General features: G+C 42.4%; 1 protein-coding gene across 1 annotated transcript in view; it reads right to left on the bottom strand.

Annotated features, from left to right (window-relative positions):
• Positions 1–1,356: 1,356 nt before the first annotated feature.
• TRIM69 (tripartite motif containing 69) overlaps positions 1,357–16,713 on the bottom strand; it is a 36,162-nt gene continuing 20,805 nt past the window's right edge. Inside the window, exons 6-8 of the mRNA XM_017348076.3 lie at positions 16,020–16,042; positions 15,809–15,933; positions 1,357–1,955 (exon numbers count right to left, since the gene is read on the bottom strand). Of these exons, the coding sequence (XP_017203565.1) occupies positions 1,414–1,955; positions 15,809–15,933; positions 16,020–16,042 (690 nt within the window). The 3' untranslated portion in view covers positions 1,357–1,413. The remainder of the gene's footprint in view (positions 1,956–15,808; positions 15,934–16,019; positions 16,043–16,713) is intronic.

The following is a 16,713-nucleotide window of genomic DNA, read 5'->3' as shown; positions in this document are numbered from 1 at the left end:
AGAGCCACCATTCTAGAGAATAATGACAACATGATAAAATTTCTGGAAACATTTTTAAACTGATTTTTAATTTTTTAAAAAATGTATTTTCATGGCCGGCACTGCGGCTCACTAGGCTAATCCTCCGCCTTGCAGTGCCGGCACACCGGGTTCTAGTCCCGGTCGGGGCGCCGGATTCTGTCCCGGTTGCTCCTCTTCCAGGCCAGTTCTCTGCTGTGGCCCGGGAGTGCAGTGGAGAATGGCCCAAGTCCTTGGGCCCTGCACCCCATGGGAGACCAGGATAAGTACCTGGCTCCTTGCTTCGGATCAGCTTCGGCCGCAGCGCGCCGGCCATGGCGGCCATTGTAGGGTGAACCAACGGCAAAAAGGAAGACCTTTCTCTCTGTCTCTCTGTCTCACTGTCCACTCTGCCTGTCAAAAAAAAATTAAAAAATGTATTTTCATTTTATTTGATGGTGGAGAGAGAGAGAGAGAAAGGGAGGGAAGGAGAGAGAGAGAAGTCTTCCATTTATTACAACAGCCAGGGCTGGGCCAGGCTAAAATCAGGATCTAGGTTTTTTATATGGGTGGTAATGACTCAACTACTTGAGTCATTCTGCTGCCTCCCAAGGTATGCATTAGCAGGAAGCTGGATCAGAAATGTAGTGTAGACTTGAACCAGGTATTCCCATGTTGGGTGTGGGTGTCCTAAGTTGTGACGTAAGCACTGCACCACATGCCTACCCCTGGGCACTTTTATAAAGGGATTCCAGGGGCAGGCATTGTGACACAGCTGGTTGAGCCACTTGGGACATCAGCTTTCCGTATCAGAGGGTCAGTTTGAGTCCTGGCTACTCTGCTTCCTGTCCAGCTCCCTGGCAGTACACCTGGAAAGCACTGGGTGATGGCTTGAGTACTTGAGTTCCTGTCACCCACATGGGAGACCTGGATGGCTCCTGGCTTCAGACTGGCCCAGCCCCAGCTGTTGAGGCCATCTGGAGAGTGAACCAGCAAATAGAAGATCGATCAATCGATCAATTGATCTCTCTCCGTGCCCCCCTCCGTCCCTCCTTCTCCCTCCTCCCTCCTTTTTTCCCTCCCTCCCTCTATCTCTTTCAAATAAAAATAAAATACATCTTTAAAAAATATGTAAAGGGATCTCAAACACCACAAACTCAAGTTGTAGTTTGTCCTAGTAGCAATAGCATAATGTTCATGAAAGTGGATCCTGTGTCATAGAAGACCCCAGAGAAACAGAATGTCATCCTGAAAGATTGCAGTGAAATCCACTTAGGACCCTGAGAATGGAATTTGTGAATCTTCTTTTCATTATTCCAGAGTTCTCCCTAAACTGGAAAGAGAATCTAACGAGACTGGTTAACTATTTTAATACCTCTTTAATAGTGCTTTGAATTTATACAATAGTATGACTAATTACTGAGGGTGTAAGATGTGCAGTGGTTCTTTATTCTCTCCACCATCATTAAGGCAGGGGCAGAAGTAAGGATAAAGTTTCTCCATGAAAGTGCTGCTGAAGGTGTAGATGTGGACCATGGTTGTAGCATTGTAGAAGGACACCTGACCGCCTTCATAATCCAGGTAGACGCCCACCCTCTTGAGGTTGTCGGTCATTTTCAGATTGCAAGAAGGAAAGTCCAGAGCCTTTAGGTCAGTTTGGTTCCTCAGTCTTAAAAGCCAGAATCCTTGCTCAGGGGTTAGAGGACAGCTGCCCTTCCGAATGATGGATTCTCTGACAACTCCGACAGTCCATTTTGTCTTCTTTGCTACTTGTACTTCCCAGTACCACTTTCCAGATGTAAAGCCTTTTGAGCCCAGCACAGCCACACTTGAGTCAAACCTCTCTGGATCATCAGGCATTACCTGCTTAACGTCACCATGCCACACACTGGTTTGGTTTTTGGAGAGCACCAAATTTGGGTGAGCTGTTTTAGGGTCCAGAGTTAATGGAGATAGGCCTAGTTAAAAAAAAAAAAAAAAAAAGAGGAAGCAGGGCATGGGGAAGAAGAGAGTGAATGCACATTCCCAGTGTAAAACACAGTACTTACATAGACATCAGTGCTTTGTCTCCCCGTACCCATACACTCTTAGACAGGCAGGTGGTTACTTATATACTTTTATTACTTGGTTATCCATGTTGCTGTATTTTAGACATTTTTATATTTAGGATAAAAATCAAGCTTTACTCTCAAGTAATTTATGCTCTGCTAAAAGCAGCAATACAAATATTGTAAATCTGTACTAATACATGTAAGAAAACAAATGCCTAAGTGATAAAAATTAGGTAAAGTTGTCCTAGGAAAACTTCCTAAGGAAAGGAAGTATTTCAGTTGTTATATAACATGGACATATTAGATGTATTTAAAAAGCTTCTTGTAAACAGACAGGGAAAAGGAATGGGTTAAAAGCAGTTGTTTGGGGCCGGCACTGTGGCATAGTAGGCTAAGCCTCTGCCTGCGGTGCTGTCATCCCATATGGGTGCTGGTTCATGTCCTAGCTGCTTCTTTTCTGATGCAGCTCTCTGATATGGCCTGGAAAAGCAGTGGAAGATGGCCCAAGTGCTTGGGCCCCTGCACTCATGTGGGAGACCCAGATGAAGCTCCTGGCTTCGGTTCTGGCATAACTCTGACCATTGCGGCCATTTGGGGGAGTGAACTAGCAGATGGAAGACCTTTTTGTCTGTCTCTCCCTCTCTGACTGTAATTCTACCTCTTAAATAAATAAATAAATAAATAACAGTTGTTTGTGTGGGAGAAAAGGTAAGAGCTCACCTGATAGACACAGGTAAGGCAGATATAACTGGTACAGAGAAGAATGATGAAAAGCATATATTTGTTTTAACAAATAATGGGACACTTGAAATCTGGAGCGGTTTATGTCATTCAGAATGGGGTCCACAAACTGTGTGGTTACCAATTTGGGGAAAAGGTAGTACAGAAATTGAGAGTAAAGTCTTAAAAGATTTTTTATTTATCTATTTTCTTTATTTGATAGGCAGAGAAACAGAGAAATCTTTCTTCCACTGATTTACTCCCCAAATGTCAACAATAATCAGGTCTGGGTCAGGTTGAAGCTGGGAACCAGAACTCAGTCTGGAACTCTCAAATGGTTGGCAGGAACCCAACTACTTGAGCCATCATTCACTGCCTCCCAGGGTACACACCAGCAGGAAATTTGAACTGGGAGTGGAACTGGGACTCAAATCCAGGCACTCTGATATGTTATGCAGGCAACCCAAGTGCTAACTTAACTTCTAGGTTAAATGTCTGCCTCTAAGAGTAAGCTTTTAGAAACTAATAGCAATTTGACAGAGTAATTTTGTGTTAGTTGAATTTAACAATTACTTTGTAATCTTGGGGGGTGGTATTTCATTTTTTCAAGTAAATTACATTTTATTCTACAAAAGTATCACCCATGGCAGATTGACTTTTTATAAGGTAAGGAAGTATACTTTTTTTTTTTTAACAGGCAGAGTGGACAGTGAGAGAGAGAGACAGAGAGAAAGGTCTTCCTTTGCCGTTGGTTTATTCCACAGTGGCTGCTGTGGCTGGCGCACCGCACTGATCCGAAGTCAGGAGCCAGGTGAGTCTCCTGGTCTCCCATGCAGGTGCAGAGCCCAAGCACTTGGGCCATCCTCCACTGCACTCCCGGGCCACAGCAGAGAGCTGGACAGGAAGAGGAGCGACCAGGACAGAATCCGGCGCCCCGATCGGAACTAGAACCCAGTGTGCCGGCGCCGCAGGTGGAGGATTAGCCTAGTAAGCCGCGGCGCCAGCCAGGAAGTATACTTTTTAGAAAAAGATTTATTGGGGCCGGCTCCATGGTGCAGTAGGTTAATCCTCCACCTGCGGCACTGGCATCCCATGTGGGTGCTGGTTCTAGTCCCGGCTGCCCGTCTTCCAATCCAGCTCTCTGCTATGGCCAGGGAAAGCAGTGGAAGATGGCCCAAGTGCTTGGGCCCCTGCACCCACATGGGAGACCAGGAAGAAGCACCTGGATCCTGGCTTCAGATCAGTGCAGCTCCAGCCATTGCGGCCATCTAGGGAGTGAAGCAATGGAAGGAAGCCCTTTCTCTCTGTCTCTCCCTCTCACTGTCTGTAACTCTACCTCTCAAATAAATAAATAAAATCTTATTTATTATTTTTTTTGACAGGCAGAGTGGACAGTGAGAGAGAGAGAGAGGCAGAGAGAAAGGTCTTCCTTCAGTTGGTTCACCCTCCAATGGCCACCATGGCCGGCGCGCTGCGGCCAGCGCACCATGCTGATCTGAAGGCAGGAGCCAGGTGCTTCTCCTGGTCTCCCATGGGGTGCAGGGCCCAAGCACTTGGGCCATCCTCCACTGCACTCCCTGGCCACAGCAGAGAGCTGGCCTGGAAGAGGGGCAACCGGGACAGAATCCGGCGCCCCGACTGGGACTAGAACCCGGTGTGCTGGCGCCGCAAGGCGGAGGATTAGCCTAGTGAGCCGTGGTGCCGGCCATAAATAAAATCTTAAAAAGAAAAATATTTATTTATTAATTTGAAAGTCAGAGTTACAGAGTTGGGGGGATAGACAGAGAGAAAAAGAGATCTCCCATTCACTGGTTCACTCCCCAAATGGATGCAATGGCAAGAGCAGGGCCAGGTCAAAGACAGGAGTCTGAAACTCCATCTGGGTCTTCCATGTGGGCAGCAAGGGTCCAAGAATTTGGGTCACCTTCCTGCGTTTTCTCAGGTGCATTAGTAGGGAAGTGTATTGGAAGTGGAGCAGCCAGGATTTGAACTGGTGCTCTTATAGGATGCGGGTATTGAAGGAAAAGGCTTAACCCACTGTACCATGACACCAACCCCAAATTGAAAATTTTTAAACTGGCTCCTCATCACAGGTAGTTTGACAGGCATTGGTTTAGACAAATCAAAGGACAGTGGTATAATCTCTGTAAGAAGAGAAATTAGAAGCAGATGAATAAGAAAGATGACAAATTCTGGGCCGGCGCCGTGGCTCACTAGGCTAATCCTCCGCCTTGCGGCGCCGGCACACCGGGTTCTAGTCCCGGTCGGGGCGCCGGATTCTGTCCCGGTTGCCCCTCTTCCAGGCCAGCCCTCTGCTGTGGCCAGGGAGTGCAGTGGAGGATGGCCCAGGTGCTTGGGCCCTGCACCCCATGGGAGACCAGGAAAAGCACCTGGCTCCTGGCTCCTGCCATCAGATCAGCGCGGTGTACTCTACTAAGAGACTATTGGAACTCATAGAAGATTTTGGCAAAGTAGCAGGGTATAAAATCAATGCACAAAAATCAACAGCCTTTGTATACACAGACAAGGCCATGGCTGAGGAAGAACTTCTAAGATCAATCCCATTCACAATAGCTACAAAAACAATCAAATACCTTGGAATAAACTTAACCAAGGACGTTAAAGATCTCTACGATGAAAATTACAAAACCTTAAAGAAAGAAGTAGAAGAGGATACCAAGAAATGGAAAAATCTTCCATGCTCATGGATTGGAAGAATCAATATCATCAAAATGTCCATTCTCCCAAAAGCAATTTATAGATTCAATGCAATACCAATTAAGATACCGAAGACCTTCTTCTCAGATCTGGAAAAATTGGTGCTGAAATTTATATGGAGGCACAAGAGACCTCGAATAGCTAAAGCAATCTTGTACAACAAAAACAAAGCCGGAGGCATCACAATACCAGATTTCAGGACTTACTACAGGGCAGTTGTAATCAAAACAGCATGGTACTGGTACAGAAACAGATGGATAGACCAATGGAACAGAATAGAAACACCAGAAATCAACCCAAACATCTACAGCCAACTTATATTTGATCAAGGATCTAAAACTAATTCCTGGAGCAAGGACAGTCTATTCAATAAATGGTGTTGGGAAAATTGGATTTCCACGTGCAGAATCATGAAGCAAGACCCCTACCTTACGCCTTACACAAAAATCCACTCAACATGGATTAAAGACCTAAATCTACGACCTGACACCATCAAGTTACTAGAGAACATTGGAGAAACCCTTCAAGATATTGGCACAGGCAAAGAGTTTCTGGAAAAGACCCGGGAGGCACAGGCAGTCAAAGCCAAAATTAACTATTGGGATTGCATCAAATTGAGAAGTTTCTGTACTGCAAAAGAAACAGTCAGGAGAGTGAAGAGACAACCGACAGAATGGGAAAAAATATTTGCAAACTATGCAACAGATAAAGGGTTAATAACCAGAATCTACAAAGAGATCAAGAAACTCCACAAAAACAAAACCAACAACCCAATTAAGAGATGGGCCAAGGACCTCAATAGACATTTTTCAAAAGAGGAAATCCAAATGGCCAACAGGCACATGAAAAAATGTTCAAGGTCATTAGCAATCAGGGAAATGCAAATCAAAACCACAATGAGGTTTCACCTCACCCCGGTTAGAATGGCTCACATTCAGAAATCTACCAACAACAGATGCTGGCGAGGATGTGGGGAAAAAGGGACACTAACCCACTGTTGGTGGGAATGCAAACTGGTCAAGCCACTATGGAAGTCAGTCTGGAGATTCCTCAGAAACCTGAAGATAACCCTACCGTTCGACCCAGCCATCCCACTCCTTGGAATTTACCCAAAGGAATTTAAATTGGCAAACAAAAAAGCGGTCTGCACCCTAATGTTTATTGCAGCTCAATTCACAATAGCTAAGACCTGGAACCGACCTAAATGCCCATCAACGGTAGACTGGATAAAGAAATTATGGGATATGTACTCTTTAGAATACTATACCGCAGTAAGAAACAATGAAATCCAGTCATTTGCAACAAAATGGAGGAATCTGGAACACATCATGCTGAGTGAAATAAGCCAGTCCCAAAGGGACAAATACCATATGTTCTCCCTGATCGGTGACAACTGACTGAACACCAAAAAGGAAACCTCCTGAAGTGAAATGGACACTATGGGAAATGGTGACTTGATCAGCATAGCCCTGACTGTTAATGAACAACTTAATACATTATCCCTCTTAGTAGTTTTTTTGTCTGTTCTACTTAATATGACTGGTTTAATTCTGTAATTAATACACAGTTATTCTTAAGTGTTAAAAATTAACTGAAATGTGATCCCTGTTAAACATAAGAGTGGGAATAAGAGAGGGAAGAGATGTATAATTTGGGACATGCTCAAGCTGACTTGCCCCAAATGGTAGAGTTAGAAACATACCAGGGGATTCCAATTCAATCCCATCAAGGTGGCATGTACCAATGCCATCTCACTATTCCAAGTGATCAATTTCAGTTCACAATTGATCATAATGAAAGGACTAAGAGTCAAAGGGAGCACATAAACAAGTCTAGTACCTGCTAACACTAACCGATGGAATAAATAAAGGGGAGAGTGATCCAACATGGGAAGTGAGATACTCAGCAGACTCATAGAATGGCAGATGTCCTAAACAGCACTCTGGCCTCAGAATCAGCCCTAAAGGCATTCGGATCTGGCTGAAAAGCCCATGAGAGTATTTCAGGCATGGAAAGCCAAGACACTCTGGCAAAAGATCTCTGCGAGTGAGATCCCAGTGGAAAGAACAGGTCTTCAAAGAAGGAGGTACCTTTCTCTGAAGGGAGGAGAGAACCTCCACTTTGACTATGACCTTGTCTAAACAAGATAAGAATCGGAGAACTCAGAGGGCTTCCATAGCCTTGGAAACTCATGACTGGAGCATAGGGAGACTACTGATGCCATAGACAGGAGTGTCAATTGGTAAAGTCAACAACAGGAGTCACTGTGCACTTACTCCTCATGTAGGATCTCTGTCCTTAATGTGCTGTGCATTGAGATTTAATGCTATAACGAGTACTCAAACAATATATTTCACTTTGTGTTTCTATGGGGGTGCAAACTGTTGAAATCTTTACTTAATGTATACTAAACTGATCCTCTGTAAAAAAAAAAAAAATTATCAACTTCCAACTTGACTCTTACTGGGATTAAACATGACAATAGGTCTGATCTGATTTCATCATCATTTAAAAAAATCATCTATTATTTTTCACTTTATGTTTCTGTGTGGGAGCAAACTGTTGAAATCCTTACTTAATGTATACTAAGCTGATCTTCTGTATATTAAGATAATCGAAAATGAATCTTGATGTGAATGGAAGGGGAGAGGGAGTGGGAAAGGGGAGGGTAGTGGGTGGGAGGGACGGTATGTGGGGGAAGCCATTGTAATCCATAAATCGTACTTTGGAAATTTATATTCATTAAATAAAAGTTAAAAAAAAAAGATGACAAATTCTAAAGGTGAAATAAACGGACCTTGACATGAAATTTGACAGAGACTTAATAGTTATATGTTCACATCACATATGCAGATACATGTACATATACATTTGTTGTTATTGGATTTACTTATCCTTGGAAGTGAGACTGATTCAGTCCAACTCATTTATCCCAAAAAAGCTTGAGACTTTTTCCATCACCCTAAGGACTTCTCTTTCCAAAAGAGGCTTTGAAGAGTTAAGAATCCTGAGTGTTTCCATACAGGCTGAATTCCTTCCCCTCACTTATCTCCATGCACTTTGGAGGTAGCATAAAGACTTGCTACCAAACTTTATAGAACCTCAGCCTGCTCAGCACTAAACTTCTGACATTTCTAGCTAGCTCTGCCTGCATCAGGACTTCTAGCTATCAGCTCTGCATCCTCTTTTGTTCTCCCGCCATATTCTACTCAATAGCAAGTTTTGTCAGCTCCACGTTTAATATATTTGAAGCTAAACACTTCAGACTACTTTTTTCTTCTGACTACAAACATCACTGGCCTAGAACTATTGCAGTAGTCTTTCTTTTAAAAAAAAAAGATTTTATTTATTTGAAAGGCAGAGTTACAGAGAGAAGTAGAGACAGAGAGAGAGGTCTTCTATCCACTGGTTCACTCCTCAAATGGCCCCAATGGCCAGAGCTGCACCAATCTGAAGCCAGGAGCTTCTTTCGGGTCTCCCACACAGGTGCAGGGGTCCAAGGACTTGGGCCATCTTGTACTGCTTTCCCAGCTCATAGCAGAGAGCTGGATCAGAAGAGGAGTAGCTGGGACTAGAACTGGTGCCCCTATGGGATGCCAGCACTTCTGGCCAGGGCGTTAACCCGCTGTGCCACAGCGCTGGCCTCTGCAGTAGCCTTTCACACTTCTGTTCCCACTCTTGCCCATCTGCAGCCTGCTCTGCCTGGAACATGAATGGGATCATGCAGTTCTCCTACCCAACATGCTCATGCTTCCCATCACACCTGAGATAAAATCCATAGTCCTTACAAAGCAAACAAGACTCACAAGATTTACCCACCTCTCTGACTTCATCTCCTGTCACACTTTGATCCAACCACCCTTGCCTTCTGGCGGTTCCTTGAACACACAAAGCTCATCCCTATATGGGATCTTTATACTTTCTTTCCTGTCCCAGAACACTCTTCTTCCATATTCTTAAGGCCTTTATTCATGCAAATTATTTTTTAAAATGTTGACAGAAGTCTATCATAGGTACCATAGGTGGGTGTAGGAATGGTCACTGTAAAAATCTTTAAGTTTTCCGGTAGGCTTAGAAATTTCCACAGTAAAGCATAAGGAGAAGGGGGTTACTATCTCAGAGCGGTTTACTCTGGCTGTTCTCTAAAACAGCACATGCATCTGCTATTTGTACTCTTATGCTGTTCACATTTTCTCATTAAAAAGCTACTTGTTGAGAGACCTCTGCTTCATTTTTTCACAATGGTTATCACTATGAGAAGTTATTTGTTCATTTTCCATCTCTTCCACTAGAACAATCTCCGATAGACCAGAGATTTCCTATGTTTTGCTCCCTCATGTATCTTCAAAGTTTGGTACATTTCCTAGGTGTTCATTAACTCTTGTTCAATGAATAAATGTGATTTAATCAAAGTTAGAGCATTGAGTGAACGAATTTCACCATGCCTTATATTCCTGTTATCCTTGGCCAACACCCAGAATATAAACCCCTCCAATGATTCCTCCTCTCCTGTACTTTTATACCCTTTATTCTGTCCTTTGCTTCTCCCTTTATACACCCCTTCTCTGTTCCTCTCACTGCACCCACCCAACCCTTCCACCTTGCCCTTTGGAAACTTCTCCCTAATTAACTCCTCTGCATCTTCAGCTTATAGAATTCTCTCATCAACTGCTTGTTGTAGCAGAAACCTTCCTGGTTCTTCCCCAAAAGCCAGAGCCTTCAAAGGTTCAGGAGACTGTTCATTCTCTAAATGCAGACACCAGAGATCCAGTAGCTACCACTGCCACTTTCAGACCACTCCTCCTCTCCTCATCCTCATGTAAATATCACTGGCTTTTGCCATTCAGTTTTGTACAACCTTTTCTTTGCTTGTTTGATGCTGTTATGTTCAAACTTCTGGTTACATTCCCTGAACTTTGAGTCAATTTTACTGTTCTTCCCCAAATCCAGTCCCTTGTTCCAAATGATTTTGCTGTTAGGATATAGCCATTCTTTCCTTGAAGGTCCTTGACTTTACTGTTAGAGACTTTTGATTCATTACATCAGAGCTGCCCATACCAATGACTGCATTCTGGACTATGTTACCATTGGGAATTATTTATTCTCTAAAGTCTTAAACTCTGGGGTAGGCGTTTGACACAGTGGACAGAGTGGCCGGGTTCAATTCTCAGCTCCACTTCTAATTCTAGCTTCCTACTAATGTGTACCCTAGGAGGCAAGAGGTGATGGCTTGGCCGGTGCCACAGCTCACTAGGCTAATCCTCTACCTGCAACGCCGACACCCTGGGTTCTAGTCCCGGTCGGGGTGCCGGATTCTGTCCCGGTTACTCCTCTTCCAGTCCAGCTCTCTGCTGTGGCCAGGAAGGCAGTGGAGGATGGCCCAAGTGCTTGGGCCCTGTACCTGCATGGGAGACCAGGAGGAAGTACCTGGCTCCTGTCTTCGGATTGGTGCAGCGCACCAGTGTAGCGGCTATTTGGGGAGTGAACCAACTGAAGGAAGACCTTTCTCTCTGTCTCTCTCTCTCTTACAAAAAAAGAAAAAGAAAAAAGAGAGGTGATGGCTCAAGTACTTGGGTTCCTGCCACCTAAAAGGGAGACCAGATTGAGTTCTGGACTCTGGCCTGTGACCTGGCCTGAGCTCAGCTTTTGTTGGAAGTTGGGGAATGTGCCAGTTGATCTAAGATTTTGCTGTCTGTCTGTATGCATCTCTCCCTGTGTGTCTTTTGGCGTTTCAAATAAAATTTTTAAATGTTTTAATTAAAATCTTAAACTCATGGGGCCAGCATTGTGAGACAGCAAGTTAATCTACCAGCTGCAACACCGGCATCCCATATGAGCACCATTTCAAGTCCCAGTTGCTCTATTTCCTATCCAGCTCCCTGCTAATGCACCTGAGAAAGCAGCATAAGATGGCCCAAGTACTTTGGGCCCCTGCCACCCACATGGGAGAATAACTTCAGCCTTGTCCAGCCGTGGCCATCTGGAGAGTGAAACAGCAGATGGAGTAGTGTGGTCTCTCACTCTCTCTCTGTCCCCCCACCCTTCCCCCTTTCTGTCTGTAGCTCTGACTTTCAGGTAAGTTAATAAATCTTAAAAAATCTTAAAAGCAGATACCCTATTCACTTACTTTTTGAGCTTTTGCACTCTTAACTCCCCCTACAACCATTATTTAACTTCATTAACATCCCTAGTTCCTTATTTCTCCTCAGTACCTTAATCTATCTACTTCCTGGCTTACTTCCCTAAACATCTCAGCTTTAGCTGCTTTGTCACCCATAACCTCAACACCCTTATCTTCTTCTGCTCCTACAGTATCTGCCATGCAACTCTCCAGTGCTGGCTCTACCTAGCCATTCAGATTCACATCCCAGCTTCTGACCACTGCAGAAGAAAAATCAAAGAATTGTGCAGATAGATATAAAGCTTTAATTTCCACTCTAACTTTAACCATCAGCACTGCCCATAAATCCTGTATTTCTCAGATCAGATCCTCCTCCATCCTTTACAGCAGCAACTTCAAATATTCAGCTCCCTCTTCAAACCTCCTCTTCCAGCACTTACCCCTCACACTCAGGCAGAGTCATCTCCTGCTTACAGAGAAGATACAGTGTACGGTAAGGGGACCCCTCTGCCCTTCCCTCTCACATTGCAAGCTACCTCTGTCAGAATCGTCTGCTTCACCATCTTTATCTCCTCTTCAGAGGAAGCAGAGGAAAATCAATACCTATTTCTGCTCTTGCTGTTACTCAGTCCTCCCTAATCCCACCAATTATGTCCTTTCTTGTTCCATTAATTTCTTTCCACGAATACTTCCTTCATCATGTTTCTAAAAATCTTTTGACTCTACTTATACCTTCTAGCTTCCATACTCACTTTCCCCTCTTAAATGAGTGATCTATTCACTTCACTACTGCCTAATTTAGCAACATTGTTTCTACCCATTCTACTCTCTTGTAATTGCCCTTGTCAAATTGATCAGTTGTTGTTTAAACCATCTGTTTTCCTGTCACTTTCTTAATTATCATCGCTGATTGTGGCATGAATGATCACTATCTTCTCCTTGACATTTTCTTTCCGTAGATTCCATTTCACCTTTATTTTTTGGTTTTCCTTTTATTTCTCCTGCCTAGATTCTCCTGTGTCTTTTGGCTGATTCATCACATTTTTCCTGTTGGTATTCTCTACAAGAAACTCCATTCTCTCCTTCTCCTGGAAAATCTCTTATCAATAGCTTCAGTTACTGCACTATTTCTAGGTCTTCACTTATTCTGCAGGTTCTATATTAGCTCCTTCTCTATCAGGTTTATACATGAGGCTGTTGCTTTTCGGAAGAAACTAATATTTTTTCTATAAGGGCTCAGATAATTAGTATTTTAAATGTTTACATGTTGTATGGTCTTTGTTGGAACCACTTAACTGCCATTATGGTGAAAAAAAAAAGTCACAGATAATATGTAAATGAATAGTCACAGATGTGTTCCAATAAAACTTCGTTTACAAAATAGGCAATAGGCCAGATTTGGCCTTTTGGCTATAGTTTGCCAACTCCAAATTAGGCAATCACTAAATTTAAAATATTTTAATTTATTTCCTTTAGTTTTGTGTTTATCAAAAAAAAAATCATCAAAATTCACTCATTCAGCATACTCTTATAAGGGGCCCACTATGTGTTAAACGTTAAGTTGGGCTCTGAGAACACAGAAATAAAAGATGTAGCTTCTGCTCCAAAGAAGGAGAACTAGAAGACCAACTCAGACTCTGTAATAGCCATCTAGGTGAAAAATTAAGACCTAAACCAAAGAGTGACAATAAGGATGGAAAATACAGATTTTAGAGATGGAATTCTAGGAACTGAAATGTATCAACTTGGATTCATTATTAAAATGTATTAAATATAAGATGTTATTTATAGGAGAACCTGGGGAAGGAGTGTGTGAGAACTCTCTGTGCTACCATCTCAATTGTTCTGTAAAATTTTAAAATTGAAAAGTGTTCTAAAAAATTAGCCCCATTAAAAAGAAAAAAACAGTACTTGCCATGCAAAGCAGCAGGAAAATATGACCAGTCAGGAGAAAAATCAAGCAGTAAAAACAGGTCCCAAATGATAACAATGATGGAATTAGCAACAAGGACATTAAAACAGTTATATCTTCCATCTGCTCAAGGAAGGTATGAGTACAATGAGGAGAGAAATGGAAGACTTTTATAAAAAGACCCAAAATGAAACTTCTAGAAATTAAATGTTTATGAAATGAAAATATCTTGAACAGCATTAATTAGTGCAGAAGAAAAGATAAGAGAACTTAAATAGCAAAAGAAACTATTCAAATGAAACACACGAATTAAAGCTTAAGTAGTGAGAATCAATGACATGAGACAACCTGACAATATCAAATTATCTAACATACGTAAAATCAGAATTCCAGAAGGAGGGGAGACAACAGGTATGGTAAAAAAAAAAATACTGGAAGAAATACTAGTAGATATTATTTCAAATTTGATGAAAACTACTAGCTCATAGATCCAAGAAGCTCAATGAACCACAAGCAGAATAAATATAAAGAAAATTACAACAAAACTCAGCATAATCAAATTAGTATATGCAAGTAGCATAAAAGCAAGTCTAAAAATAGACTCCCCGGGGTCGGGGGGAGATACAGTATATACAGAGAAATGAAGTTGAGGATGACTGTGAAGGGGCATGTGGGAACTTCCTGGGATGATGTAAGTTTTCTTTATCTTGATTATAGGGATGTTCACATAAGCGTATATGTCTGTCTAAACTCACCAAACTAATATACTTAACTAGTAAATTTGGGGTTGTCATTGTGACACAACAGGTTAAGCAGCACTTAAGATGCTGGCATCTAAGAGGTTGGTGCTGTGGCGTAACAGGTAAGGCCGCTGCCTGCAGTGCCGGCATTCCATATGGGTGCTGGTTCGAGTTCTGGCTGCTCCATTTCCTATCCAGCTCTCTGCTATGGCCTGGGAAAGCAGTAAAAGATGGCCCAAGTCCTTGGACCCCTGCACCCGCATGGGAGACCTGGAAGAAGCTCCTGGCTCCTGCCTTCGGATTGGCTTAGCTCCAGCCTTTGTGGCCAGCTGGGGAATGAAGCAGCAGATGGAAGACCTCTCTCTCTCTCTCTCTGCCTCTCCTTTCTCTGTGTAACTCTGACATTAAATACAAAAATCTTTAATAAATAAAATAATAAAAAGAAGATGCTGGCGTCCCATATTGGAGTACTGGTTCGAGTCCCAGCTGCTCCACTTCTGTTCCAGCTCTATGCTAATATACCTGGCAAAGCAGCAGAACAAGCCCAAGTGCTTGGGCCCCTGACACGATGTGGGAGATTTGAATGGAATTCCTGGCTCCTGACTTTAGCATGGCCCAGTCCTTGCCATTGCAACAATTTGGAGAGTCAATTAGTAGATGAGAGACATACTCCCTCCCTCCCTTTCTCCCTCCCTCCCTCCTTTCCACTCCCTCTCCTTTCCTCCCTCCCTCTAGATCTCCCTCTCCCTCTCTCTGTCACTCTGCCTTTCAAATAAGTAAATGAATAACTCTTTTTTATTGGTAAATTTTATTCTGTTGTTTATACTTCAGTAAAGGGTTTATTTTCCCCTGTCAATTCTCTGGAAAAATTTGTAATTTTCTTGGTCATAATTAAATCAGTAATTATGACAATCATGAAAATGGGTCTAAATGAATTCTGTAAAAACATTATTTAGAATTTTGTTTCTAGAAAAGATTTTCTTATAAAGATTTTTTAAAAACTTATATAGTGTTCTTGGAATGCCATCTATGTTATTTTGTCCTCATTCTTTTGGCATCCACAGGAACACAAAAACTTAGCATCCTTATTAGGCATATTTATTCAAATTATTGGTTTCCTACTGAAGATCTCTGCGCAATATCCTAAGATGTTCTACTCTGTGCTGTGACCGTCAAGCACAAAGAACCTGTAAACATCCCATGTGCATATGGAGAAATATGTGCAGAAACTTCCTTCCCCAGGGCAGAGAAGCCTCAGGGATTTATGGAGGTATTTTTGCAAGAGGACAAAATTTTGGCCACATTTAATAGAACAAACAAAATCATAGGCTGGGAATAAATTCTAATATCAGATTCATCTGTTAACTGATACAAAGCCATAAGTTCTTAGGTATAACTCCAAAAGAAGTTCAGTCATACCAACTAAGTCTCCTTTTGGCTAAACTCCATCTTTCTTCCCGTACCAGAGTCTAAAGACCTAATTAGGGCCTCAGAAGAGTCTCCAGGAATGAAGCATAATTAGGAGTCCAGGTCGCTACCCACTTGATACCTGGAAGGATGGTGGACTGCATTTCCCTCCATATCATATACTGGATGGGACCCTTGAACTGGCCTGGGTTCAACTTTCTGGAGATAAGGTCCCTGGGTGTCAGCACCTTCATTCCTTGCTCCAAGCTGAAGGGGAAATAAATCATTTATTTGTAGACATTCTCCAGGAGCTGAAGAACGGGCAGTAAGAGTACCATGGGGGAAACACTTACCTATCCAAAAGATTTGTGATGTCCTAGAAGAGGAAAGGAGAAATAGACAAGTCAGACATCTGTTCATCAACTCCAGAGACTCCTTTGGTGATTTGGCCACCACTAGAATTTGATCATCACCTGCTATCCTATGTAGATAGGCCCCCTCTCCACCAACTGCTTTCATCCTCCATATGCCTTTTCTGGTCTGCATCCCTGATCTCATCCAGGATAAACTGACCTTACCTTGTCTTGACTTTCTAGAATTCCCTTTTATAAAGGATAAGAGGGAAATCAATAAGACAGTAAAGTTTAAGCTTTTCTTTTTGTTGTAACCTATCCTTTCAAATAGTATCACCAGAAAATCCAGTCCAAGCACACTTTTCCTTCTGGCTAACTAAACTTCTAAGTGCTGAATTCTGTCAACTTAGAAGTGAAACTTTAGGTAGCAAAATTTGGCAAATAACTTTTCAAATATGTCACCTTATGATTGCTGAACCCAAGTCAAAGATACAAATCAAGCTGCAAACATTCTTATGTTTAGATATAAAGCTTTAAAGTTGGTTAGGGAGAAATACTAAACCACACTGTTATTAATGGCATTTTTTTAAAAAATGTTAATTTATATTTGAAAAGCAGAGCAACAGAAAGAGATCAAAAGGTAGAAAGATCTTCTATTTACTAGTCAGTCCTCAAAAGTCTGCAACAGCCAGAG

The sequence above is a fragment of the Oryctolagus cuniculus genome, chromosome 12, assembly GCF_964237555.1.
Source record: "Oryctolagus cuniculus chromosome 12, mOryCun1.1, whole genome shotgun sequence".
Classification (NCBI taxonomy): domain Eukaryota; kingdom Metazoa; phylum Chordata; class Mammalia; order Lagomorpha; family Leporidae; genus Oryctolagus; species Oryctolagus cuniculus.
This window is presented reverse-complemented; position numbering and strand designations above follow the sequence as displayed.